This window comes from Lontra canadensis, unplaced genomic scaffold (assembly GCF_010015895.1).
Source record: "Lontra canadensis isolate GAN:19392208 unplaced genomic scaffold, GSC_riverotter_1.0 scaffold15, whole genome shotgun sequence".
NCBI classification, from domain to species: Eukaryota; Metazoa; Chordata; class Mammalia; order Carnivora; family Mustelidae; genus Lontra; species Lontra canadensis.
The window spans coordinates 12,094,794-12,121,374 of record NW_022631009.1 but is presented as its reverse complement, the minus strand read 5'-3'; the positions used below and the strand labels follow the sequence as shown (position 1 = coordinate 12,121,374).

Below are 26,581 nucleotides of genomic sequence, written 5' to 3'. Positions count from 1 at the left end.
ATATAATAACATAATAATCTTTTAAAAAACGCTTCCTGATTTCAAATTATATTACAAAGCTATAGTAATCAAAACAGTCTAGTATTGACATAGAAATGGAACAGAGTCCAGAAGTAAAACCACCCATATATGCTCAATTTATGATAAAGGAGCCAAGAATACACAATGGAGAAAGGAGAGTCCCCCTTCAACAAACAGTGTTGGGAAAACTGGATAAATTGGGCCACTGTCTTTACATTATACACAAAAACTCACTCAAATGGATTCAAAAGTTTAACTTAAGATATGAAATCATAAAACTCCTAAAAGAAAACAGAAGAAGCACTAAGCTTCTTGACATTAGTCTTGGCAATGATTTTTTGGAGCAAAGGCAACAAAAGCAAAAGTAACAAGCGGGACTATTTTGAACCAAAAAACTTATGAACAGCAAAGGAAATGATCAACAAAATGAAAAGGCAACCTCCTGCATAGGGGGGGAAAAATCTGTAAATCATATCTGATAAAGGGTTAACATCCAAAATTTATAAAGAACTATAATTACACAGCCAAAAACAAACAATGCAATTAAAAAATAATTAAGGGGGGGCGCCTAGGTGGCTCAGTGGGTTAAGCCTCTGCCTTCAGCTCCGGTCATGATCTCAGGGTCCTGGGATCGAGCCCCATATCGGGCTCTCTGCTCACAGGGAGCCTGCTTCCTCCTCTGTCTCTGCCTGCCTCTCTGCATACTTGTGATCTCTGTCTGTCAAATAAATAAATAAAATCTTAAAAAAAAATGATTAAGGGAACTAAATAGACATTTTTTCCAAAAAAGATCTACACAGATGGCCAACTCGTACATGAAAAGGTGCTCAACAACATTAAGCATCAAGAAATGTAAATCAAAACCACCATGAGATATGCCTTCACACCTCACACCTGATGGTGGCTGGGGGATGGATTAAGGGTGTCAACAGGAATAAACTTCCAGTTATAAGTAAGTATTGGGTATTATAAGGTATAGCACAGTGACTACAGTTAATAGTACTGTACTTCATATTTGAAATTATTAACAGAGCACACCTTAAAAGTTCTCATTATAAGAGAAAAATTTCTAACTACGTATGGTGACAAACATTATCTAGACTTATTGTGGTGATCATTTTGCAATTTATACAAACAGCAAATGACTGGAGTTAAACCAGCAATTAACACTGAATTGTGTATTAAGCAGTTTTAGAGTATGTATAAAATATTGAAAATGTTTTATATCATCTCTAAAAACTATGGTACAAGGAGGAACTGTATGTATGTTTCTTAACTTTCTAAAGACAGAACCTATTTATAATGGAGACTACCATACATGCTCTTTAAGAACACATTTTATAAAGATCACACAAGTCAGTCAGAAACACCAAAACAGGGGCACCTGGGTGGCTCAGTGGGTTAAAGCCTCTGCCTTCGGCTCTGGTCATGATCCCAGTGTCCTGGGATCGAGCCCCACATCGGGCTCTCTGCTCTGCAGGGAGCCCGCTTCCACCTCTCAATCTGTCTGCCTCTGCCTACTTGTGATCTCTGTCAAATAAATAAATGAAATCTTTAAAAAAAAAAAAAAAGAAAGAAACACCAAAACAAAATAAAGGAAAAAATTCTTCACAAAAGAGTCAAAAGTAATCATTATGAAACAGTCAAAAATAAAAAAACCACAGAGTAAAAATCCTATATCTTGCACGCCAATTAGTAAAGATCAAACAAAAAAACTCAAGGAGCAGGTAAAGATGCAATGAAATAGGTAATAACTGCTAACATGAATGAGACTGTAGATTTAATCTGACTTCTGTAATTCTATTAAAGAAAACACCTGAATATAGAAAAAGACTTCATGTAAAGAAGAGATGTTTAAAAAATAGCATCATCATGAATAATGAAATTTTAAAAATGTATTAAAAGTGCATCCTATAATCTATAGGACAACTACTATATACGCATACACACAAGAACACCAACAATAACATTATATAGTGTCACCCAGCCTTTAAACCAGATTGAAATAAGAACATGAAGAAAACTTATAATTTCAAATGAAAAAAGATATGAGGTTATTCTAAATTAGTTGTAACTATATATAAAAACCTGAATAGAAAAAAGCCAATCACAAGATATCAAATATGCAACAGTACCAAAACAACACAACATTGTTTTATTGGGGCTGGTGGTATGAAACTCCAACTTGATGGACTGATGAGTTTTAGATCATAGCCAGTAAACTGCTAATCAAGCCAGCTTTGCAAATTACACATTTCGTCAATTATCATCTCATGTAACTTGTACTTACTCATAAGTTTTTAGAAATATAATGATCAAGAACTTACCACATGAGTAGTTTTTAATGTACTGCCATCAAATCTGCATAAACTGGAGCTCTCTTCAAAGAAAATGTCACATTCTTCTAACTCTTGAGCATTGCATGGAGGTTTTTCTTTATCTGGATTTGGATTCTTAAGACCAGAAAACAAAATAAACAAATACATCTTCAACAATAAGGGAGTGGATTTCTTCATTCTTAAAAAGATCAAGATTATAGCAGTAATTAAAAACTAAATTTCAGGCCCATGACCAATAAATGCTAATCAACAAAAACAGAAATGACAGAATAATGAAATCACCAGAAAAAGATATTAAAACAGGTATTGTAAACATGTTCTATATACTCAAAGATGTAAAGAAAAACATGTATATGTTGACAGAGGTATGGAAGACAAAAAAAGAACCAAACTGAACTTCTAAATATGAAAATATAATATCTGAAATGGAAACCAAAGAAGATGGGATTGGCAACTAATGAGGCATGGCAGAAGACCTGTGAGCTTGAAACAAAGCAATAGTCCATCTAAAATGAAACACAGAGAGAACCAAAAAAAAGGGAAAAGACCACCACCACCAACAAAAACCCCCAGAACTTCAGTAACCTGTGGAACAGCATGAAATGGTCTAACACATGAGTAATTAGAAGGGGGCAGAAAAATGGAAACAAATTTGAAGAAATGGTTAATAAATGATGAAAATTATAATCCTATAGATTCAAAAAGGTCAAAGAAACATCAAAAAAACTGCAAATCACATTATAATGAAATTGCTGAAAAGCAGTAATAAAGAAAATATCTTAAGAAAATAGCCAGAGGAGGAAAAAAAAATACATTATGAACAAAGGAACAAAGATACAAATGATAGCCAACTTCTCATCAGAAACAATGCAAGCAGAAAACAATGGAGTGGAACTGAAGTGATGAAAGGGGGGAAACCATCAACCTTGACTCACATACTTAACAAAGATACTAAAAAAGGAATACAGCATTAATATTTTTGTAGCAAACAGAAGCTGAGAGAATTTCCCCAGCAAATCTATACTATAAAAAATTCTAAAGGAAGTTCTTCAGCCAGGAGAAAAATGACAACAGATGGAAATGTGACCCAACAGGAAGAAATGTAGAACAAAGGAAATAACAGATATATGGGGCAATTTAAGATCTTTCTTTCTACCCATATTTCTAATCTCTTGAAAAGAACACTGATTTAAGTTAAAATAATAATGTATCACTGAGTTCACTACATGAAGAAATAAAAAGTATGAAAAGAGTAACAGAAAGGATGAATAGAAATCTGTAAGTTCTTAAGTTATGAGTGAAATATTTTTTGACAAAGATGGTAATGAGTTAAAGGTGTATAGTGTAAACTCCAGAACCACTAAACACACACACACAAATATCCAACGAAACAAAAACACAGAGGTATAGCTAGTAAGACAAAAGTGGAGATAAATGGAATCATTAATTTTCATAATTTCCATTGCTTAAATGCAAGAATCACTGTCTGGTCTTATATCCCTCAGAGTAAAACAATCACAATGCTCAACTGATCAATTGCATTTACATACATACACAGGAATGTAATTCTACAACTGACCAAATGTCCACATACCCAATTTGACAAAATGCTGTCATGTTATTGAGAACTTACTGAAATGACTTGAGAAAGCCTCTGAAACTAAATGGTTGGGAGTTACAGATCTGTATTATCAAACCTGAACATGTTCCACTTGGGATATGGAGCCACCTAGTTGCGGTTGTCTGCTCCAGCCTATACATCGATGGAAACAATCCTGGTTGCTATGCTTGGCTGGGAAGGCAATATCAGCAATTAGCTGGGGCCATTTTTTCGGTGATTCAAAAACATAAATATGTCCAGCAGCATACAGAAGGTATCCTCTACACTTCTCCCTCCTTTCCCCTTTCCATTACCCGTATGTTGAAAAGGGCAAAATTAAAAGGTCAGGACCATCAAGGTAGCCAGATTTTAATAGGACAAGATTAGAGAGAAAGGGGAATTGCAGAGAAGAGAACCCAAGACTCTGCTGTTTCTGTCATTTACAGATTTTCAAGCTCAGCTGGAAAAAGAGAAGAGGAAAGAAGAAGCAGGCAAGGGGCTCCAAAGCTGAGTGTTGATGTTGTTGAAGTGCTCGGGAGACAAAAATTAGAGGACAGGGCCCACACAGGAGCCCTGATAAACATCCTAGACTTTCATTTGAGGTTCATGAAAAGTTCTGCCTAGGAGTAAGAACAAATGAGGAATATCAGCATATAAAAAACATGGAAATACAGTACCAAATCAAATCAAGCCTTAATGGGGTTAAGAAGATAGGCTGAAATTTGGTAGGATGAAGGTCAAGTACTGTTTAGAATGAAGTACATAGCATTAAGTATCTTCAATAGAAAAGTGGGTTAAAAAAGCCACCATCTAAACTTTCACTTTTAAAAATAGAGCAAAATAAATCCAAAGTAAGGAAAAAGGAGAAAATAACATAACAGAAATGAAATTGGAAACTGAAAAAAACAACAAAAAACAATGGAAATAGATGCCCAAAATAATTGCTATACCTAATAAATTAAAGTCATGGTTAAAAACCTCCAAAAAAGAAAACTCCAATCTAGATGGTCTCATTGGTAAATTCTATATTTATAGAAATAGTGCCAATTCTATACAATCTCTTCCAGAACTAGAACAAGCAATAAACACTTACCTACTCATCTTTGACATCAGCATTACCCGGATATCAAAACTGGATCATGACAGTAAAAAGACAAAACAAAAACTACAGACCAATATTCCTCCTAAATATAGATACAAAAGTCCTCAATAACTTTTAGCAAATCCAAACCAGTAATATGTAAATAGGATAATACAGCATGACCAATTTGGGTTTATAAACCACAAAAAAGAAAATGTATTTGATAGAATTGTATAGCCTTTCATGATTCAAAACACTCAGTTTAACAAATTGAAGAATATGTTCTTGTCATGACAAAAATAACCCATAATACTTAACAGTGAAGTATTCAGTTATTTTTCTAAGATTACAAATGAGGCAAGAATATCTACATTCACTATTCATTATTTCTATTTTCCAATGGATTAAAGGTTCTAACCAATGTAGAATAGCAAGAAAAAGTATAAAGATTTAAAACACATGAGACAGACTTCAGTTGCAGATAATAAGATTCTATGTCTTTTTCTAAAATGTAACAAACATATTGGTTTTCGGTCATAAATAACTTACTCATACAGACCAATCTTCATTTGAAATAATCAAATTTAAAAGGCAGTTAACAGCAATAATCTACAATCTCAAAACAAACCTCCTAACATAAAAAAAACCCACAAAACTCCACTACTGTAACTGTATTATAATATTATATATTATATTCTAGAGTACAACACAATAAATACTTGCTTAAGGACCATAACAGGGCAAAGCAGTCTGCATGGCTTATTGTAACACCAGGACTATGAAATTAAAGTTTCATGGTCTTACACATGAACTCTAGTGATTCCTGAAATTTTAATTTACTGCTGGCAGACATGAAACTTGGTTTCTCCATTTTGGCCATGCTTTCTTTTTGACAGAGACATTTACTTTCAGTATTCTAATTTCCTTCCTATTTTAGGATTCAATTAACCCTATAGTACAACTATGTCCTCATACATTTTTTTCCTCATCGTTCTAACTCCAAGCGGCAGTAAGTCAGATATTTTACATGTGCTGATATAATTTTTGGTGAATAAACATATAACTGAAATTCTAGTATGCTTTATTCAAATTTTTAACATTATCTTAAAAGTTATCAGACTGGAATACTTCAACAAAATCTCACAGTTGAATGAGTAGTGTATTATTATAATCACTGCAATGAATTACTTTGAGAATTAAAATTAATTATAGTGTATATTTATACCCCTAGTGATAGTCCAAGATAACCTAAAATATTTCAATGATGACAAGTAGATTATTAGCATAGGTATACAGTAAAATCAATTTTTTTCCATACCAATATTGGTCTACTGATTCTCCTAAAGGAGAATATATATATTTATGTGTGTATATGTGTGAATATATGTGTGTGTATATATATGTATACATGTATATGTACATAGAGATACATACATACATGAATACCCACCTTATACAATGACCCCACACATACATGTATTCATATAGTGTAAGGAATGAGTATTAGAATTTTAAGCTATAGTCAAATACCATTCCTTAGTGCCTAATCTGTGTCTCTAACATTATCAAATGTAAAATAATGTTTGAAAAACATGGCATAATCCTCACATACTTCTGGGCCTTTGGAAAATGACACTACTACTGCAATTGCTTACCAGTTCTTCAGAGGTCAAATGCATTAAACGTTCAGCTATTGCAGCACACTGTGCTGAGTCTCTTATAAACTCTCCTTGTTTATCACCAACCACTAGCTCTGGCCATGTTAGTCCTTCATTCTTTTTAGTCAAGAAAATCTCCAAGCTAGAAGTTAAACAAGAAAAGTAACGTTACATTGAGCAACTATACAAATTATATAATCAACACCAAACAGAAGAATCTTCCACTGAATTTATCCCCCTTTGGTGTCCAGCCAGAGATGTTTTACAAAACGTTTAGTTTTAGTACTGCGTATTGGAATATGGATGGAAAATCCATAATCCAAGGGTAAATAACTTATACTTAATAAACAAACAAAAAAGTATCACTAGAAGTGGTATGTCAAATGGCCTGATGAGAAGATTGACTGTCAAGAGCGAGACCACCTAGAAAGTACTGTTGTAGTTCAAGTCTGCAGTGTGTTAGTGAAAGTAAGTGATGAATAAGCAGCATGGATCCATGAGCTTTTACTAGAATGGTGGTGGTGGTGAGGGTGATGACTGAAGTGGCCACATAAAGTTAACTGCACAGAGACTATAACTAAAGGTACCTCCTTGTGCATGGAGCCAAAAAGTAGTTTCATGTCCCCAAACTAGTAGTCATGATATATAATCATTAATGTAAAACATCAGGCAACTTAGATCAATACAAATGTTAATTTTTAAAATACATATTTTAAAGAACTAAAAAGAAAGTAGATTTAACTTTGATAACTCCTTAGGAGAAAAAAAGTTGTTAATTTGGTCTCTATCAACTGAAAATCTAATTCCATACATTTAAGCCATTAAACACAAATTCCAAATACGCTAAAAAGGGCCTATCAGTGAATCCTAGGATTAAGGTTTGATGCAGCAGGAAGGGGAAAGAGTTGAGTCAGGGCAGACTGTGGTCACAGGAGATGTCCAAGTGCCTCTTGAATAGCAAGGGAAATTCACGTAAGCTGCTTTAGGAGTAGCTGTTGCTGTAACACAAAGAAAAATGGGGGTGGTGGTAGCTGTTCCATAGGAAAGCAACCTTTCCATGTGCCATCTCTGGTACACGTGTGTCACTAACCCGTGCCCTGGAACACAACTGCAAGGAAAAATTGCAAGGACACAATAATAACTATTATCATAATTATCAAATAGAACATGCAAACCTATCAGTTATTCTTTTTCAAGGCTGTTATTATCACCACCTCATGAATTAATTACAGCAGTTTACATTATTCTGAAACTGCTTATTTTAAGAGACAATACAAAATATCTTTTCTATGTAATGAGTTCCTATCATTAGCATTAAAAATTACTACAATAATAGTCTCTAAGAGAAAGGTTATCTCGAAAATGATGATGGCAATGAAGAAGAATCATGACAGCAACTCATACTTAATCTTCCCATATGCCAGGTGCTGTCAAGCATTTTAGGTGTTTTCAACTCATCAATTGCTCATGACAACCAAATAAAGTAAGTATTACTTTCATCTTCATTTTATAAGTAAGAAAAAAAATAAAAGGCCTGGAGAGGTTAAGTAACTTGCCAAAGTTACAAGCTAGGAAAGCAGTCTGACTCCAAGTCCAAGTTCCTCACTACTGTACTATTCTGCCACTTTGAACGAATATATGTAAATAATTACTGAAGAAAGTTTACCATGACCAGAATAATAAGTACTATTTGTCGTCAGTTGCTACCTAGAGTTCATACAATCTCATTGAAAAAGAATTTGTGAACCATCTTTAAATTTGCACACTTAGTGAAACCCTTTTAGCACAACTGCATTTCTACATTTTGAAACTAGTATCATATCCTATCATCCAAGCAAAAAAGAACATATAACATAATAACCTAGACTAGTTAGTAAATCCTTCCAAAGTGAGACGGAACATTATTAAAAAATAAGAGATATGAATAATTTAACAAGGTACAGAGAATCATGTTTTTAAACCAATGACACCACCAACATGTCACTGTAATTATCTTTTATAATATAAAATTGTAATCAAGTACCTCAAATTTAATGGGAAAACAATACTCAGGTATTAAATGCTGAACTCTAGAGCTTGCTTTGCTGGGTTACTGCTTCCTGACTTCTATTAATAATATGTTACAGCTGGTTTGCCAATTTATAAATGCTACCCTCAAATCTCATATGTTTAAATAGAATGTGGTGATATAAAATATTTCTTAAAGAACCTTTTTTTTTTTTAAAGATTTTATTTATTTATTTGACAGACAAAGATTACAAGTAGGCAGAGAGGCAGGCAGAGAGAGAGGAGGAAGCAGGCTCCCCACTGAGCAGAGAGCCTGATACGGGGCTCGATCCCAGGACCCTGGGATTATGACCTGAGCCGAAGGCAGAGGCTTTAACCCACTGAGCCACCCAGGTGCCCCTCTTAAAGAACCTTTTAACTAAGTTTTTCAAAGATGTTAAAAAATGTAAAGGGACTAAGGGTTATACCTATCATGATAACCATTAAGTATAGAATTGTTGAATCATTATATTATAAAACTGAAACTAATACAATGCTGTATATTAATTATACTTCAGTTAAAAATAAAATAAAATTAGGAAAGCGTAATCTTATGAGATTCTGTTAGGAATTCAGTGTGTTAGCATGTCAAAGTTCACAAAGAATGAAGCAAAAAGCCAATGTGCTTGACTGTGGTGACCCCACCATAGTCAAATGGGTGATTACCAGAAACAACAGATTCCAAGATTCTTTTCTTCTTAGTGTCCTTTTCCACATCTTTATTATCCAGGTAAATGGATAAACTGTTAGCAAAATCAGGTACCTACTCATAACTGGATGTGTTAATAAGTATGGTATTCTTAAAGAAAAAAGTTGTAAGACTGTTGGTAAGGATTCTATAAATGACTTTTATCACCTTGAAGGTTGGATTTCTGAAAACTATCATGTCCATGAGATTGATTTTAATCTAGCTCAGATCAACTTTTCACTCTCCCACTAGAAGAGTAATGCTTTAATGAAAATTACAATAAAAGTGCTTTCATAAACATTTGCAGGAGTGATTATGAAAAATGTTGGAAGAATTACAGGGATTATTTAAATATACCATGATTAAAACTGGTTAGCCAAGAATTAGTAGAACAGCTTAAGAAAAATCCATGTGCCAAAACAGAAAGACAAGGGATCAGATTCACAGAAATCATTATTCTTTTTCGTTGAATTCACTGAATATTGAATACTGAAGAGTTCAATAATTCTTAATAAACCATAAATGACATCATTTACTGATAAATCTATTTTTCTTACTGCATTAAAAAAGAAAGTATAACCAAGTCACCAAACTTCCCCATGAATAAAATGAATTCAGGATCTAAAAACATAAAGCTTAAACTTTTTTGAAGCAGATACCATTTTTTTGACTCTCAGGATTTAGACTCATAGCAAAGATTCAAATGGGTCTTGTATTACAAATTGAAAATTATATTTAAGGTAAAAATATCTAATTTTAACCCACTTCTGACCAAATTTGACCCTTTTTATCACAGAATGTAGTGATTACTAACACTTAATTTATAATAAAAGAATAATTTTATTAATCCAAATACCTGAGGAATGTGTAAAGGATCTGGGGCAACAAATTTCCAAAGGGGACTAAAAGCAGAAGCAAAGGTTATAGTTTTATAAGACACTCAACCTTTACCTATTTGTTTTACATATTCCTTTCAACTGAGGTTTTTATAGATAAAATTCAGATTTTATATGTAGAATTCATTGAATTTGACACCTGTGTCACTCAGTGAAGCTACTGAATCATCCAGAAAGTTATTGTTTTTTTTTTTAAAGATTTTATTTGTTGGGGCGCCTGGGTGGCTCAGTGGGTTAAGCCTCTGCCTTCGGCTCAGGTCATGATCTCAGGTTCCTGGGATCGAGTCCCACATCGGGCTCTCTGCTCGGCGGGGAGCCTGCTTCCCTCTCTCTCTCTCTCTGCCTGCCTCTCTGTCTAGTTGTGATCTCTCTCTCTCTGTCAAATAAATAAATAAATAAATCTTAAAAAAAAAAAAAGATTTTATTTGTTTATTTGACAGAGAGATCACAAGTAAGCAGAGAAGCAGGTAGAGAGAGAGGGGGAAGCAGGCTCCCTGCTGAGCAGAGAGCCTGACTTGGGGCTCAATCCCAGGACCCCGAGATCATGACCTGAGCCGAAGGCAGAGGCCTAACCCACTGAGCCACTCAGGCGCCCCTAGAAAGTCATTCATTGTACCAAAAGATTGCAAACAGTCAAAATACCCATAATACAGGACCATTTTTTAAAAATGATTGTGCAGTTGATAGAATAAAATACCATAAATAACCATAAAGGAGAATAAATCACTAGGTATACTTTATGGAAAGTTATCCAAGATTAACTGTTAAAAGTCAACAAAAGTAAGCTGTAAAAAACTATATACAGTTATGTTGAAATCTTTTTTGTTCAAGAAAATATAAATCTGCTTGAATATGCCTAAAATACCTGTAGAAGGAAACTAATAATAGTGGTTATGGGGAGAAGGGTGACTGGAGGGCCTGGGCTGGAGGGAGCCTTCGTACTGTTTACCCTTTATGTATCTTAAAATTTAAAGAACAGGAATTATTATCTAGTTGGGAAACTGGAATTAGTAAGAGAAAATTAGTTAAAAATTTTTTAAGTATTAATTAAAATAAATAACCATTTTAGGGGCACATGGGTGGCTCAGTAGGTTAAGTGTCTGCCATTGACTCAGGTCATAACCCTGGGGTCCTGGGATTTGAGTCCTGCATAGGGCTCCCTGCTCAGTGGGTGGTCTGCTTCTCCCTCTTCCTCTGCCCTTCCCCAACTTGTACACAGGCTCTCTCATTAAAAACAAAAACATTTTTATCTATTAATTATTACTGTTAATATTGTTATGATTTTATTCAGAGCTGGTAATGAAAAGTTCTACCACAGAATGCAAACAATGACTACAGTAGCATCTTTAATCTTACTGATAATTATACTTTTTGATACAGTAACTCCATTTTTTTTTAATTTTATTTTTTATAAACATATATTTTTTTTAGTAACTCCATTTTTAATCTATCTTAAGAAATGAATCAGCAATACAGACAGACCCATTATAGTATTCAACTTTGGTGTAACCACTGTGGAAAGGATAAAAAAAAAAAACACAGAAAACAAAAAAACAGAAATTCAAATATAAATACAACTATCTATATATACCTATTATTCTCTTTAATTATCCAGGTACTGCTTTCTTGATCAATAGATGAATAGAGATTTCCTTCCAGAAACCTCTGACCCTTCAGCACAATGTTGATGTGCTCAGGCAAAAATTGTACTTGAATGTCCTCCTTAGAACTGCCTTCTGGAAGCCGTACTGTTACTGTCAAATCATCTTCAGTCTGTTGCCAGTAATAGAGAGGTTCTGTAGGAAAAAGAAAAATACATGATGTAATAAAAAAGTATGAATAGAGTACATAAAGTTAGAGACTAGAGCATACAAAAGAACACCTATCTAAAAGAATCTTAGCATAATTTCTAGTGATCTCACAAAAAAAAAATATTTATAAACAAACACATACAGATCTCTTTGGGGAATTTTCAGAGTTATAATAATTGCACCTGACATTTCCTCTTCCAGGCTTACCTAATGTTCCAGGGACATAAACACTCATAAAATACTAATAAGAGCAATCCTTTATCCCCATTCATTCTCTCCCATCCTCCCAGTTCCCCTCTTTTCCTCCTTCTTACTCTTCTCTTCACACACATACACACACACTGTACATTTCTAGTGCTAAAGAATGACAAATATGTCATGAACCACTGTGTGAAACTTTCACCACTGCCTTGATTTGCCCTAATGATGTAACTCTGTGACATACGAGACCACTACTTGGTGAGCTACAAATCCAAACAAAAATAAAAGGTATTATTTATTTACAAAGGAACTAGCTATTCTATCCTACAACTTTGTTGCATGAAAGCAATTTCACAGGAAATTCAAGGGCTGTCAGTGTATTTGTCTTAAGTTCCCAATGAATGAACCCTCTCTTCACCTCCTTCTCGATCTCTTTGGCTTATCTTCTAAAAAGCCAGTTACTGAAGAAATACCTTAAAACCCTTCATACCACAAACATGAAATAAGAAAACAGGGCTTAAGTACAAAAAGAATAAACTTTTGCTTAATGATATCCATAAACATTAATCTGTCCACATGCTCATTAGAAAGGAGTATAATATAGTGGTTAGGAACTAGTACTCCAGAGTTGACTAGTCATAGGTCTGAATCTTGGCTCAACCATTTATTAATTTTGGCATGCAATTCATCTCTGACCCTCTTTTTTCTAATCAGCAAAATAAAGTAACAAAATCTTACATATCTCATAGAACTATTAAAATTTAAGAGTTAATACAGATAAAATATTATCAATCTTGTTATTAAATATACCATAAACCCTCACCAAATGTGGGCTACTATTCTTGTTTTGGGGTTATTAGTTTTTTTATTTTTCAGTTTTGTGTAAAAACTGTGAGTACTAGATATGCTTGAAGATATAACATTAAGTATGATATATCTTCTTAAAGGGTCACTTCTATTTGATGTTTAATAAACTCTAAAAGCATGATATATAGAAATATAAAAATTAATAAATTTTTAGTATAAAATTTTACTTTGGATTAATTTCTAGCTTGTATCACATTCCTTTAAGCTGGCTCTCAGAACCTCTCTCCTACCTTTTTAGAAGTACTTTTTAATATAAACTCACTGTAAGTTTCAACTGTAGCTTAAAAGATTGATAACTATAAACTCCTTAAGGCAAGTAATTGTTTCACTGAATTTTCTGTCTACCACAAAAATTAACAAGGTAGTTTATATGTAACCATGACTCCATGGATAACTTCTGATAGATACAGAATGAGGAAGAGTCTACAAAATCACAGTTTTTAGTAAAAATTAAAGGCCATAGAAGTAGACTAAAGGGAAAGCCAGAATTTTTTAAACCTCTCTCTACTAAAAGTCATACAAACAACTAAATAATTTCCTCAATTGTTGGTTGCTGAATGCCTTTCTGTGTTTTTAGAAATTACGTTTTAAGTCTTTTTTTAAAAAAAAAGATTTTATTTATTAGAGAGTGAGAGCCAGAGCACACCAATGTGGGGAATGGCAGAGGAAGAAGGAAAAGCAGGCTCCCCATTGAGCAGGGAGCCCTATCATGATCTGAGCTAAAGGCAGATGCTTAAGTGACTGAGCCACCCAGGCGCCCCATGTCTTAAGTCTTTCAAAGGAAATGCTATTGGGGCACCTGGATGGCTCAGTCCGTTAAGCGGCTGCCATCGGCTCAGGTCATATCCCAAGACCTTGGGATCGAGCCCTGCATCAGGCTCCCTGCTCAGTGGAGAGCCTGCTTCTCCCTCTCCCTCTGCCTGCCGCTCTGCCTACTTGTGCTCTTTATCTCTGTTGAATAAATAACAAAAATCTTAAAAAAAAAAAAGAAAAAGAAAAGAGAATGCTATTACTTATATCATTATGACAACACCAAACAGGCAACAGACAATATCAGTCTTCTTGAGGTTTATAGAAAATGAAACCAGTATAAACTCTCAGAAGATTATTTTTAAGAATGCATGCTATAATTAACAAATTATCCATAATTTGAAAAAAAATGAGATTTGTCATTTATAAGTAAAGGCTGTTTATTAGAAGGAAAACAGAAAAATACAGGTGATTTGAGGTTCACAGTGAAAGGGAAGAAATGACATAATGATGTATTGAGGAGTTCAATATTAATGTGAAAAAGAAGAAAAACAATACCTAAACTGGTAGGTGTGATTTAAAAAGATGTTGTGTCCCTCCTAGGCTGCCATCAGTCTTGGAACCACATGGGTATCTCAGCTACTAGGTAAAATGGTTCCAAAGATTAGGGCATTCTTTTACTCCTTTGCAATTGCTCACCAAGAGTTCTAAAGGGCATGTGGTCTGGAGATATGAATAGCTGTTTTGGCTAAGCTCTGGAAGACTTTACTACTACAATTAAGGCAGAATAGAATTTATTTGGAAAGGGATCTTAGAGAAATCTAACAAAAAACGCATTGCATATGAAGAAATCAAGTTGTTGAGAAGCTAAATAAAAGGCATCGAGCACAACTCTCATATTCAAAGGTGCATATATCTATAAACCTGGGGAAAATATTTTAAAAATATTTATTATGTTATTACTTTCAAATGCTTTTCGAAGGATTTTTGTTTAGGAAACTCTAACTAGATAAAAATAGTGAAACTAATTTTTATTTTATATAGTTAACAAAAAGGCACATTCAAAGATTAATTTGTATAACTTAAATATTATGAAACACTCTGTTCAGTAAAATATACTATTCTCTGGCTTAATAAACATCAGAAATACGAATAGTACTATTATAGAGTGATATTCTCTTGAATATAAGAGTACACATTCTTTGTATGGAAATAGAATTTTTATTTATTTATTTATTTTTGATTTATTTATTTGAGAGAGTGAGCGCTGGGGGAAGGGGAGAGGGAGAGAATCCTCAACCAGACTCCCTGATGAGTGCAGAGCCGAAACAGGGCTTTATCCCAGGACTCTGAGCTCATAACCTGAGCCAAAACCAAGAGTCGACCCTCAACTGACTGAGCCACCCAGGCGTCCCAGTAAATACAAATTTCTTTTGAAAGATCTTATTACTGTCTTCATTTTAAAACATTACCTTCACCCATTTATTCATTTAACATTGGGAAAACTTGGTGATTTTGCCCTCAAGAACTTTTTTCCAGCTTAGTACTAAAAGTTTAGAACATATACCTTAGTATACACCTATAATCAACAGAGTTTAACTTATTTTAAAAGATTAATATTTTCAATACTAATATGCTAGCTTCTCAAACACCAATAACAGAGACATCATTTATTCATTTAGAAGGTATTTATTAAACATCTTATCAGGTAAGCTAATGTACAGAAACTTTTTTTAAAGATTTTATTTATTTATTTGACAGACAGAGATCACAAGTAGGCAGAGAGGCAGGCAGAGAGAGAGGAGGAAGCAGGCTCCCTGCTGAGCAGAGAGCCCGATGTGAGGCTCGTTCCCCGGACCCTAGAATCATGACCTGAGCCGAAGGCAGAGGCTTTAACCCACTGAGCAACCCAGGCGCCCCTAATGTATAGATTTTTAAAAAATATTTTTGCTAATTAAATTACTAATTAAAACAGTTCATACTATTTAGATAATATATTTTACAGAAGACTATTATGACGAGTATAAAGGGAAATAAAAATTGAAAACTTGTCTCGTCCTAATAGAAGCCAAAACCTAACCAGGAAGACAAACCAGCCATAAATGTGTGTTGTATAAACACATACAAGCTCTATGAAGGGGAAGAGTAAAATTACCTTTGATTTTCTCTGACATGGTCTCATTCTTATTTTCTTCAAGATCTTGACCAACATGAACAAATGTGAAGGACTTGTAGGAGACAATCATCAGACCCTTCCCATCAGGCTCAATAGCAGCATAATGTGGTACTGACTTTCCACGGAGAATATCATGCTTAATAATTTCATATTTGTTAGTATCTGTAAGAAAACAAAGTATTTTAGAATAAAAAAATTACAAATAAAACATTATATTATAAAAGTATTTGTATATTAGTTTTAATTAAGTATTTTAAGTGTACTATTAAAAGGCATGCCACTAAGAGTTTTTTTAAAGGGATAAAAAGATTTATAACCTAATTTTCTGCAAATACACACCTACTTTAAAATACTAGGTCTGATGAAATCTGCTCTAGATTGTGCTTTCCAATGTGGAAAGTAGCACACTACTGGCCATAGTGGCAATTTAATAAAAATTAAGTAAAATTTAAAATTCAATTCTTCAGGCACACTAGCCACATTTCATTCAAATGCTCAACAGCCACACATATGGCTAGCTGCTATTGTATTAAATGGCACATATGTAAAATATGTCCACTTGGCAGACATTTTCATCGGACAACAGTGCTCTAGACTTTGAAAGTAATTAACTTACCCGAAATACCAGCTTCAGATGGATCTACCTTTTCCTTTACTATAGCCTGTCTATACTTTCCCAGCAGGTACATGATAGGCATCTTCTGAAAAGAGCCACCACACTAAGGATAAAGGAAAGGTATGGTGTGGACTATTTTTCTGCCTATTCTAGCTATTGATAAATGGGTTTCCCTAAAATGAAATGTTTATGGTAGAAATGATTTTTATACACACAGACAGATCTACAAGCCAACTGTAATCAAGCATAATGATACTTAATTTTAAGACATAAAATTTAAGATACAAAATATAAAAAAAGAAAATTAACTGTATCATGAAAATTTCTTGCATAATAACTGAATTTATTCTTAAAGATAGGTGGGACTTTTTTACAGTACTCAAACATTACAGTTGGGTCCACACCTTTACTTATACTGTTACTCTCTTAAAGTGGGTTGTCCTTGTTAACAAGTAAGCTTCACAATGAGTAGTCAAAAATCACAACTCAATGTCACATGTTCTATATGACGATACAATCTGTTCTAAAGTATCTGTCATTTTTCCCTCTAAATCTTCACCTACATTCACATTCACTTCATACATATTTAAGAACAGACCTATAAATTTATGAATGAGCTAATACACTTCCTGCACAGTAGATGCAAGGCAAAGAAAGATACTACATAGTCTATCGGGTGGCTTTTCCTAATATGTGTGCAAGAGAAAATAACAGGTGAATTTCAAGTAACTCCATGATTAAATAAGTTGGGAAATGCCTGATTAAAATTACATTCTCTTTTACTCAAAATTTCTAGAACCTCTAACATGTTTAATGTATAATAGGGATATTATACACCCACATTCATTCTCAAATTTATTTGACCACAAAACATAATTTATCAGATGTTCCACTCAACACAGTTTAGAAAAGTACTGCTATGTTCATTAAAAAGGAAAAGAATAACAATTATATTAATAATACTTGGAGGGTGAAAGGAATGAAACATTAAGAAGAGTAATGAGAGAAAAAGTAAGCCATGGGGAGAATTCATACTCCTATAATTACAACCTTGGGAGATAAAAAGAAAAGTGAGTCTAATTATAACTGTCCAGTAGAGGCAAGGATACAAAGCAAAGGGAATGCAGGTGGTGAAGCTTGAGCAGAGTGTCACTATACTCTGGTAAGTTACTGTGAACTGAGATACAGCTGCCACAGAACCAGAGAACAGGAGGAAAAATATGCATCATGATTTCTTTGTAAGTTGTCGAGTTACATCCCTTGATAAAAAAATTAAAGCTTCTCTTATCTAAAGTAGAGACTGGCAAAGTATGGCCAGTGGAGACAAAGCTGAGTTTATGCATATTTTCATATGGTCTGTGGGCTAACAATGAATTTTATACTTCTTTAAATGACTACAAATAATCAAAATAATAATATTTAAATACATGTTATAGCTATATAAAATTCAAATGTCCATAAATAAAGTATTATTGGAATACAGCTTTTCTCATTTATTTATGTCTTATCTACAGCTACTTTTGGACTACAGTGGCATAACTGAGTAGTTGTGATATAAACTGTATGGTTACCATCTAGACCTGTACAGAAAGTTTTCCAATACCTAAAGTTTTAAGTTACTATGTTCCTCCAGAGATTAAACTACAACACTGAGAAAACCAAAAAATTATATTAAACGGTTCACAGAAAAAAAATCCAGGAAGTTTACTCAACTTACTTATAAACTATTCTGTTACATATATATGTATATACACACACAATATGCACACATGTACATGTACAGGTATGTACATATACACATGTTCATTTTAAAATAAAAAAGCCCTCTTAGAAAACAGACACTAACAGCTTTTATTGGATTATAAATTAACAGTTAACTCTTGAACAATATAAAGGTTAGGGACACCAGTCTTCTGTGTAGTCAAAAATCTGTGTGTAACTTTTGACTCCCCCCCACAATTTAACTACTGTTGATTGGAAGCTTTACTGATAACAAAAACAGTCAATTAACATGTATTTTGTATATGTATTATACACTACATTCTTATAATAAAATAAGTTAAAGAAAGTGTTATTCAGGAAATCATGAATAAATTTGCAGTACTGTCCTTTGTTTATCAAAAAATATCCACATATACATGGACCTGCACAGCTCAAACCTCTGTTGTTCAAGGATCAGCTATAATTTAAGACTCATAAGTTAAATGAGTAAATTAATAAAAACTAAGAAAAAGGGCAGACAGTCATCATGGAAACATGCTCCCTCAGTTCTCAACTACAAAAAAATCCACTTAGTTTTCAAGTAAGAACTAATAAGCAAGGTGAAAAGCAAGGACACACCATTAAAGGAGTCTTAATTGATAAAGGAAAAAATAACTTCTAATGTCCATGTTAGAAGCCTAGCACACAGATTCAAATAGACCAAGGGTTGAGACTTTTTTTAAACATGGAAGCATTCTAGGTAAGAAAAACCAGCAGTTTTCCTGAAGGTAGAAACAAACAGCAAAGTTCAATTAGATCTGAAAGAAATCAGTTAAGATTTAAGGAAATAAAGGTATTTGTTTCCATCTAGGTATTTATATTTATTTGCTATTTCATTTACACTGTAATTTATAATTTACATTCAACAATATATGTAAATCCTTATTTATGTAATATACACACACAGAAGAATATATTTATGTAGTGTTGTATATATTGAAAATACACACTTAAAATTCTTCCAAGATTATGTAAGAATGTCTTTTATATAAAAAGGCATAATTGGAAGCCTTTATTTCCATAAGTGGAAGCAAATTATTATTTTTTCTATAATCCATACCCAAAGAGAAATTATTCATCCCATTAGGTGTCAGGTATTAGAATCACAGCAACACTACCCAAGAAAAAGTCAACAGCATTTACAGGAACAGCTCTGCATTTCACAGTCTACTAAATGGTGCCAACCACTATGGATTCACAATGTTTTATATTTTACCTTTTTTTTTTTTACTGATAGTGACCCATTCCAAAGAAACATAGAACCCACTTCCTTTCATATCCAATTCTTCTTTCTCTATTCGAAGAAGTAAGGTAGTTACTGAATGTTCTTCAGCATTCATCAGTGAGATACTGTGAATTATGATAAAAGGATTCCCAAGCTCTTCATTAAACATAATCTGCAAAAAAAAAAAAAAAAAAAAAGATCACACATACAAAAATGTACATACTACACAAATGCAGGCAGCACAGAAGGAATGCACAGAATTCTGACAATACAACAACTAATTTGTATACTATTTATTACAAGGAATAGAAAAATGAAAAAAGCCTTTAAATAAAGGTTGCAAGTTCAAATAACATTCTGTGAAGAAAGAACTTTTTAAAAATGCCTATTTGTATAATAGAGAAAAGTAATCAGTACTCTTGGCTTAAAAAAAAGGAAAATAACAGGGCATCCAAGTAGCATAAAAAGAAGAAAGAGAACTAGAAGCAGGCTCCTAGAAAAGAATGCTACAAAAGAGGCCATGAGCTGGTCAATATTGATTCCTTTATCTCTTCTATCTTGTGTATGATTTATTTCTGCTTTGTTCCTCTAGTTTCTGAATATTGTTCATGTTTATGAACATGTGTGCACACATGTGTATGTATGGTTTTTCTTATTGTTTTTGTTTAGTCCTTCCATTTGTTTCTTAAAAGTCTGCAAAGGTCAGAGTCAAAGGAATTGGAGACACCACTCAAACTTTATTTCTCAAAAATAAAAGAGCCCCTTTACATTTAAAAGTTGCAATTCAACAAACTATTTAAATATAATACTGAAGTGTGTCTTTTTAAAAAGCAAATCTAAGCACTATAGAGACACAAAATCTTAACAAATTCTTTTTTCTATCAACACATAATCTAAAGGACTCATATTTATTTAAGAGTAAATAAAAAAGAGATATTTTAAGACTGTTCGCTAAGCAAGATCTTTGAATAAATAAAAAAATTAATGGTTGAAGAAAATATCCAAAATGACAGAAGTTAGCTTTAAAAAAACAAAACAAAACAAAACAAAACCCAAAAAACCCTTTATCTGGAATCCTATCGGCTCCTACTTCAAAGCCTTGTAAAGAAAAGTGTGTTTTAATGTCAATTTCCCTAAGTGTTTGGCACCTCTGCCCAAAGTAGTCAAATAGGAGACCTCTGGAATCCATTCTGTGGTCTTCCACAAACAGAAAATAGTAAGAACAGCAAAGAATATCTCGAATACTCAAAACTGAGATGACAGATACGTTTTAGTTGTTTGGGTTTCACTTTTGTTTGGGGGACAACAAGGAGACCAAAGGGAGGGAAAAAAAAGTAAATTTTGTCAGGTACACGTAGCTAGTTTATTGCTGGCTCCTCTTTTTCCTCTCTCATGTGAACGGGACTGGAATGAGACCAGGGAGTAGATGTCCAAACTTTTAAAAATTGTCAGGCTGAAGTTTCCCTTCTCCTGAACAAGCCTGGCAACTCAAGCGTGATAGCGCTGCCAACAGCACCCTCATCACAGTAGAGGCAACACACTGGCAAAGCAGGAAGTCTTCCTGTCTCCCTTTATTTCTCTTTCTACACTGCAGTCATCACAGCTCTTACTTGGCCCCTTTATACCCCACTGTACCCCCCCAACCATTCCTACCTTTAGCTTCCTCTCTGCTCCACCAATTTCCCCAAAGTCCTGAAGCTCTCCTCAGTTTTGTTCTTAAAGTGATCAATATTCCACAGTATCCCTCCCACCTCAGTTAATGCCCAAGTCCATTCCTGTCCCACTCCTCCTCTCCCCAACCAAAACTATTATTAACTGCAAACATCTCTGAAGGTGCTTATAGCACCTTTCATTACAACAGTGTATACTGAAGAGGGCATGAAGTAAATTTAGATTTTAAAAAAATTTATATGATTTAAAAAATATCACTAAAGGCCTAAAATATGTACCAAGGGGATACACAGAACACAAACCAAATGATTTATAAATCCGAATGAATTTCGTTTTGGCAGAGTATGTGGTTTTATTTTTAAGCTGAAGGCGAGCTGCGTCAGTGCGTCTCTTCCTGCTCAAAGCCAACAGAATCCACAGCTTGATAATTCATAAATTCTCATTCTTCTGCCCCTCACTCTCCAAACTCCTTCCAAATGTTCAAATGTTTCAGACAGCTATGCTATCTACATATCACACTGCCTCCATAATAAAAAAAAAAAAAAAAATTAAAAAAAAGAAAAAGAAATTACTACTGGAGGCCAAGCAGAAAAATGTCAATGTCCAATGAATATTTAAATCTGTGACTACAAAGACCTGCAAAGGCCCCCTACAAACAGATTACTGTTGTTCTGGTTATTTATGTTTTTTGTTTAGTTTTTTGAATTATTACAATTTGGTAGTATTCCATTTAATATAACTCAGTAAGAAAGGCAAGCCATCTGGTTCTACAACCTTCTTGGTTTTTCTCAAATAATAAAAACCTGATCTTTATAGGCATTTGTTGGTCTGATAAAAATATTTCGTAAGATATAAATATATTAAGTTCATATTTCTTTATGCAGAACTAAAAGGCCACCCGCTGAGATTTGGACAATAGCAGTATCACATACACTTAGAACTCCGGGTCATTCTTTCCCACCTTCAAAAACTGTGGCTCTAAAGAAATTAATTCCTTACTTATTATTATTAAAATTCTAGTCTGCCCCTCAGATTTGAAAATGTTACCCTGTTTTAAGAAAACTGAAAGGGGCAGCCTGGGTGGCTCAGTCATTAAGTGTCTGCCTGTCTGCCTTCAGCTCAGGTCACTGGGATTGAGCCCAGCATTGGGCTCTCTGCTCTGCAGGAAGTCTGCTTCTCCCTCTCCCACTACCCCTGCTTGTGTTCTTTCTCTTGCTGTGTCTCTCTCTGTCAAATAAATAAAAATCCTAAAAAAAAAGCAAAAACAGGAAAAAGCTGAAATAAAAATAGCATCTTAGAGACTGGCACATTACTATATTTTATAGTATATTCTTCTAAGTAGGGGATACTCTGGTAAACTACTATTTGACCAATGGCAACTTACCAGATAGCTAGCATTGTGGTGCCTCAGAAGAATGCTGGGCCCATAAAGATACCAGCAAATGTAACACGAGTAGAGGAGAAAAGATATTCCAGCATAATTTCTGGCGAACTCTTCATCAAGCAGGAGGCAATGCCAATACTTTATTATACCGCTTTACACATATATAAAGCACTCAATAGACATTTGCTGAACAAATGAATGCAGTTCTTGACAACTGCAATGACCCCAGATCAAACCAGTTTTGTAAAAGGTATCTATTTATAATTGAATTAAAAATTTCCAAAACATTTTATTATAAAGATGAAGAAGTCACATGTAAACCACTCCCAGAAAGAGTAATTTCAAAATCACTAAGTTCTAATTTATATATATTTTCAAGACTTCGCTTAAGTCTAAAAAACAAAAACAAAACCGCACCTCCCATTTTTCAGAAGCACTATTTCCACGTTCACCTGTACCAATGAGATATAATCGTCCAGTTCCATCTGACAAGGTAACCCACGTAGAAGATGTGAAATGGACAGATGCACAAAGACGATTGTCGCATGCTGTCAGATCTGTGGGAAGTCGAAACACTTCTCGTGGTTTTCCTAAAGCAGTGTCCTAAAAAGAAATGAAACATTATAAATGAATCCTTCCTTCTCCTTGATCCATATGCATACAGAATAAGTATCAGTGTAGTGGTTACACTCTTATTTAAGAAAAGGTGCCTAACTCCCCTTCCTTTGAGTATGAGCTTCTAACTAATAAAATATGGCAGAACTGAGTTTGTGACTTCTCAAACTTGGTCATAGTTTCTGTTACATCTTCTATCTTGCTTGCTCTCTCTTGTACTGTATTGTGGTACTGTATGTGGTAGACCCACGTGGGGAGGACATAAGGGTTCCTGACAATAACCAGCACCCCGTGAGCTAACTATCTGAAGGCCCTCCTTGACCCTTCAGATCACTGCTCTCTGGGCTAACATCTTGGCTACAACCTCATGAGAAACACTGACACAGAAACCACCTTGCTAAGCCACTCTGACTTCCAACCCACAAAAACTATGAGATGACAAGTATTTATTGTTTCAAGTCACTAAGTGATGAAGTAAGATATTACACAGCAAGAAATAACTAATACACTGTAGTAACTTGGTCTTAAGTTTAGACTTAATGATCAGTATTTTTAACAAACTGGAAACACTACATCATGTTCTAAATGCCTCCAAAGACATCCACCTGTGGTATGAAAACACTACACTTACAGACTATTAACAGCTTAGGTTACTGTTAGCACATTTTTATTGTATCTGTATCCTTAGAATTTAAAACTGTAAGATGGATTGCATCATTAAAATGCCTTATAAGAAAATATATAAAAAGGTCTACATTTCAGGAAATTAACATCTTATACATCAGATATACTCAATTCAATAATTTATTGTTGTTGCTAAAGTTTTTGTTTTCAGTTAACAGAGTTTCCTACAGGCCAAAAGTAATTCTTTTTTTTTTTTAAGATTTTATTTGTTTATTTGACAGACAGAGAGCACAGGTAGGCAGAGAGAGAGAGGAGGAAGCAGGCTCCCCGCTGAGCAGAGAGCCCGATGCGGGGCTAGATCCCAGGACCCTGGGATCATGACCTGAGCTAAAGGCAGAGGCTTTAACCCACTGAGCCACCCAGGCGCCCCAGGCCAAAAGTAATTCTTAACTCATGTATTTCATTCTCTGTTCCTAGAATTACTTAGATAAATGCATATATTAACAAAATTTAAGTAAACAAAATGTCCTTACCAGCCACAAGTTTTTTAGTGACCCATGTCTCTTTCTAAAGCATCTAGTTTAGTTTTCTTTGAAATGGCACCCTTCCTTCTTTTTGTATTCATATTTTACTGATTAACATAATACTGATTAAATAATGAAAATATAATGACAAGCACAGCTGGCATAAAGTTTTTAGAATGACTATATCTGAGTATTAGCGATGTAAAACTCAACTAGCAGAAATAGCAATGTTCTCAGTATAGTACTGAGTAGCCTACTAGCAGTAAACTATGAAGCTTACTGTGGTCTCTAGTCAGTATATTATATGAAGGGAAGAGAGAATATCAGTTACTCCAGTCACTCAATTAAATAGAGGTCAATTAAGAGATATTTTATTGTAGGCTGATGTCTATGTAGGTGTTCAGAACATGATGAGGTATTTCCAATTAGTGAGAAATAAATGGGAGTGGTCAACAAATGCTACTGGGATACTAGAGATGGGGAAAAAATTGTTCTTTCCCTCACAGCACACACAAAACTTCCACATTCCAGATAGATTAATAATCTAAATGTTTTAAAGAAAAAGTAAGATAACTTGGTTAGAAGATTAATCACATTTTAATTTCAGGGTAGAGAAAGTCTTCCTGTGAAAAATAAAAGACATGTATGAGACAGGGAGAAAAATATTTGCCACAAAAATAACATAGGACCAGTATTTACAGCATATAAAGAACCTTAGCAACTCAACAAGAAATACATGACTATCCAAAAAATGTTTAAATGGGTAAAGACATATATAGGAAAACTATGGTTAAAAAAAATTAACCAGAAAAAAAAAATCACCTAATACAAGCCCAATCCTATAATAAGACCTTTCTAACATCCTCTTACTAAACACTTGGTTCCCCATGGTGCAGACTCTCCTCTATTGTAAAATTAATAAATCCAACTTGTTCAACTATACATGGGTACCCAGCATCTTTGTCTGGAGAGCAATGGTGAAGGATGATTAATTGTTAAATATCCATCCTTTGGAATACCAAATAACTGTTAAATATATGGAAGTGGATTTATAACACTTACATAAGAAGATCTTCAAAATAATAACTGAAAAAAAAAAAGATCCAAAATACATACAGTATGAATCCATATATACTAAACAACAAACTGTTGTGATATGACAGCAGAGTAAGGTATACACAGACACATGCTGGTATGTTAACAGTGTTTACCACCAGAATGGAAAAAAGATAGTAGTGTAAATGGCAGTAGGGAACACTGAAAGTAAGGGGAAGCTTTCCATTTTTGCTTCAAATATATTGCTTTTTTTTTCTTTACACTGAGCAATTTATGTGTAATATAAATAGTTAAAAAGATATTAATAGGATAAAATAAATGGGACTTCTTCCTCAAAACAGTTGTTCCAAAAAGTTTCCAGTGGTCTCCCCCACTACATGCCCTTCGTTGATTCTAATCTAGTGAACCACTTGTTACAACAAATGCAGGGCTTAATAAACTTGTTAAATCACTATGGTTCATTTCAAATACAATTATGAATGTGTTTTTAAGCTACTTTCTTTTAAATACAAGGTCACACATAACTGAGATGGCTGGAAGTCTAATTATTAGATAAACGATTTTGATATCCAATAGAATGATTAAGATACTCAAGTATATACATGTAAAACTAAAAATTAAATTAAAATACAAAAGAAAACAGTGTCTCTCTTATTTAAGTTAAATGATAGTTTAAGTGAAAGCGACCTGAATGTTCCTAATTTTTGAAATCTAATTCTCAAAGGGTACATTTAATTTTAAATGGACTGTATGCAATAAAATACTTTCTTCTGTATATCTTAGAATATTAAATTATTTCTGAATAACCTCTACTGACCATTTTACAAAATGTCCTCATAATAATGCTTTATGATTTTGGCATCTATGTCTTTGTCCCACCCAATCATTTTCTTCTTCCAGACAAAATAAGAGGTTAATGTAACTGTTCAAAGCTGCTGAAAATAATTCTGCAGTAACATTTCACAGCTGAA

At 33.8% G+C, this 26,581-nt stretch overlaps 1 protein-coding gene across 2 annotated transcripts in view; it reads right to left on the bottom strand.

Moving 5' to 3' along the window:
• Positions 1-26,581, bottom strand: part of NUDCD1 (NudC domain containing 1) — a 60,448-nt gene that overhangs the window by 14,491 nt on the left and 19,376 nt on the right. The window contains exons 3-8 of one of the 2 annotated variants that reach the window (XM_032858465.1): positions 23,209-23,394; positions 19,728-19,908; positions 16,114-16,296; positions 11,921-12,125; positions 6,697-6,841; positions 2,349-2,474 (exon numbers count right to left, since the gene is read on the bottom strand). In XM_032858465.1, the coding sequence (XP_032714356.1) occupies positions 2,349-2,474; positions 6,697-6,841; positions 11,921-12,125; positions 16,114-16,296; positions 19,728-19,908; positions 23,209-23,394 (1,026 nt within the window). The remainder of the gene's footprint in view (positions 1-2,348; positions 2,475-6,696; positions 6,842-11,920; positions 12,126-16,113; positions 16,297-19,727; positions 19,909-23,208; positions 23,395-26,581) is intronic. The other variant, XM_032858466.1, reaches the window with a different exon arrangement.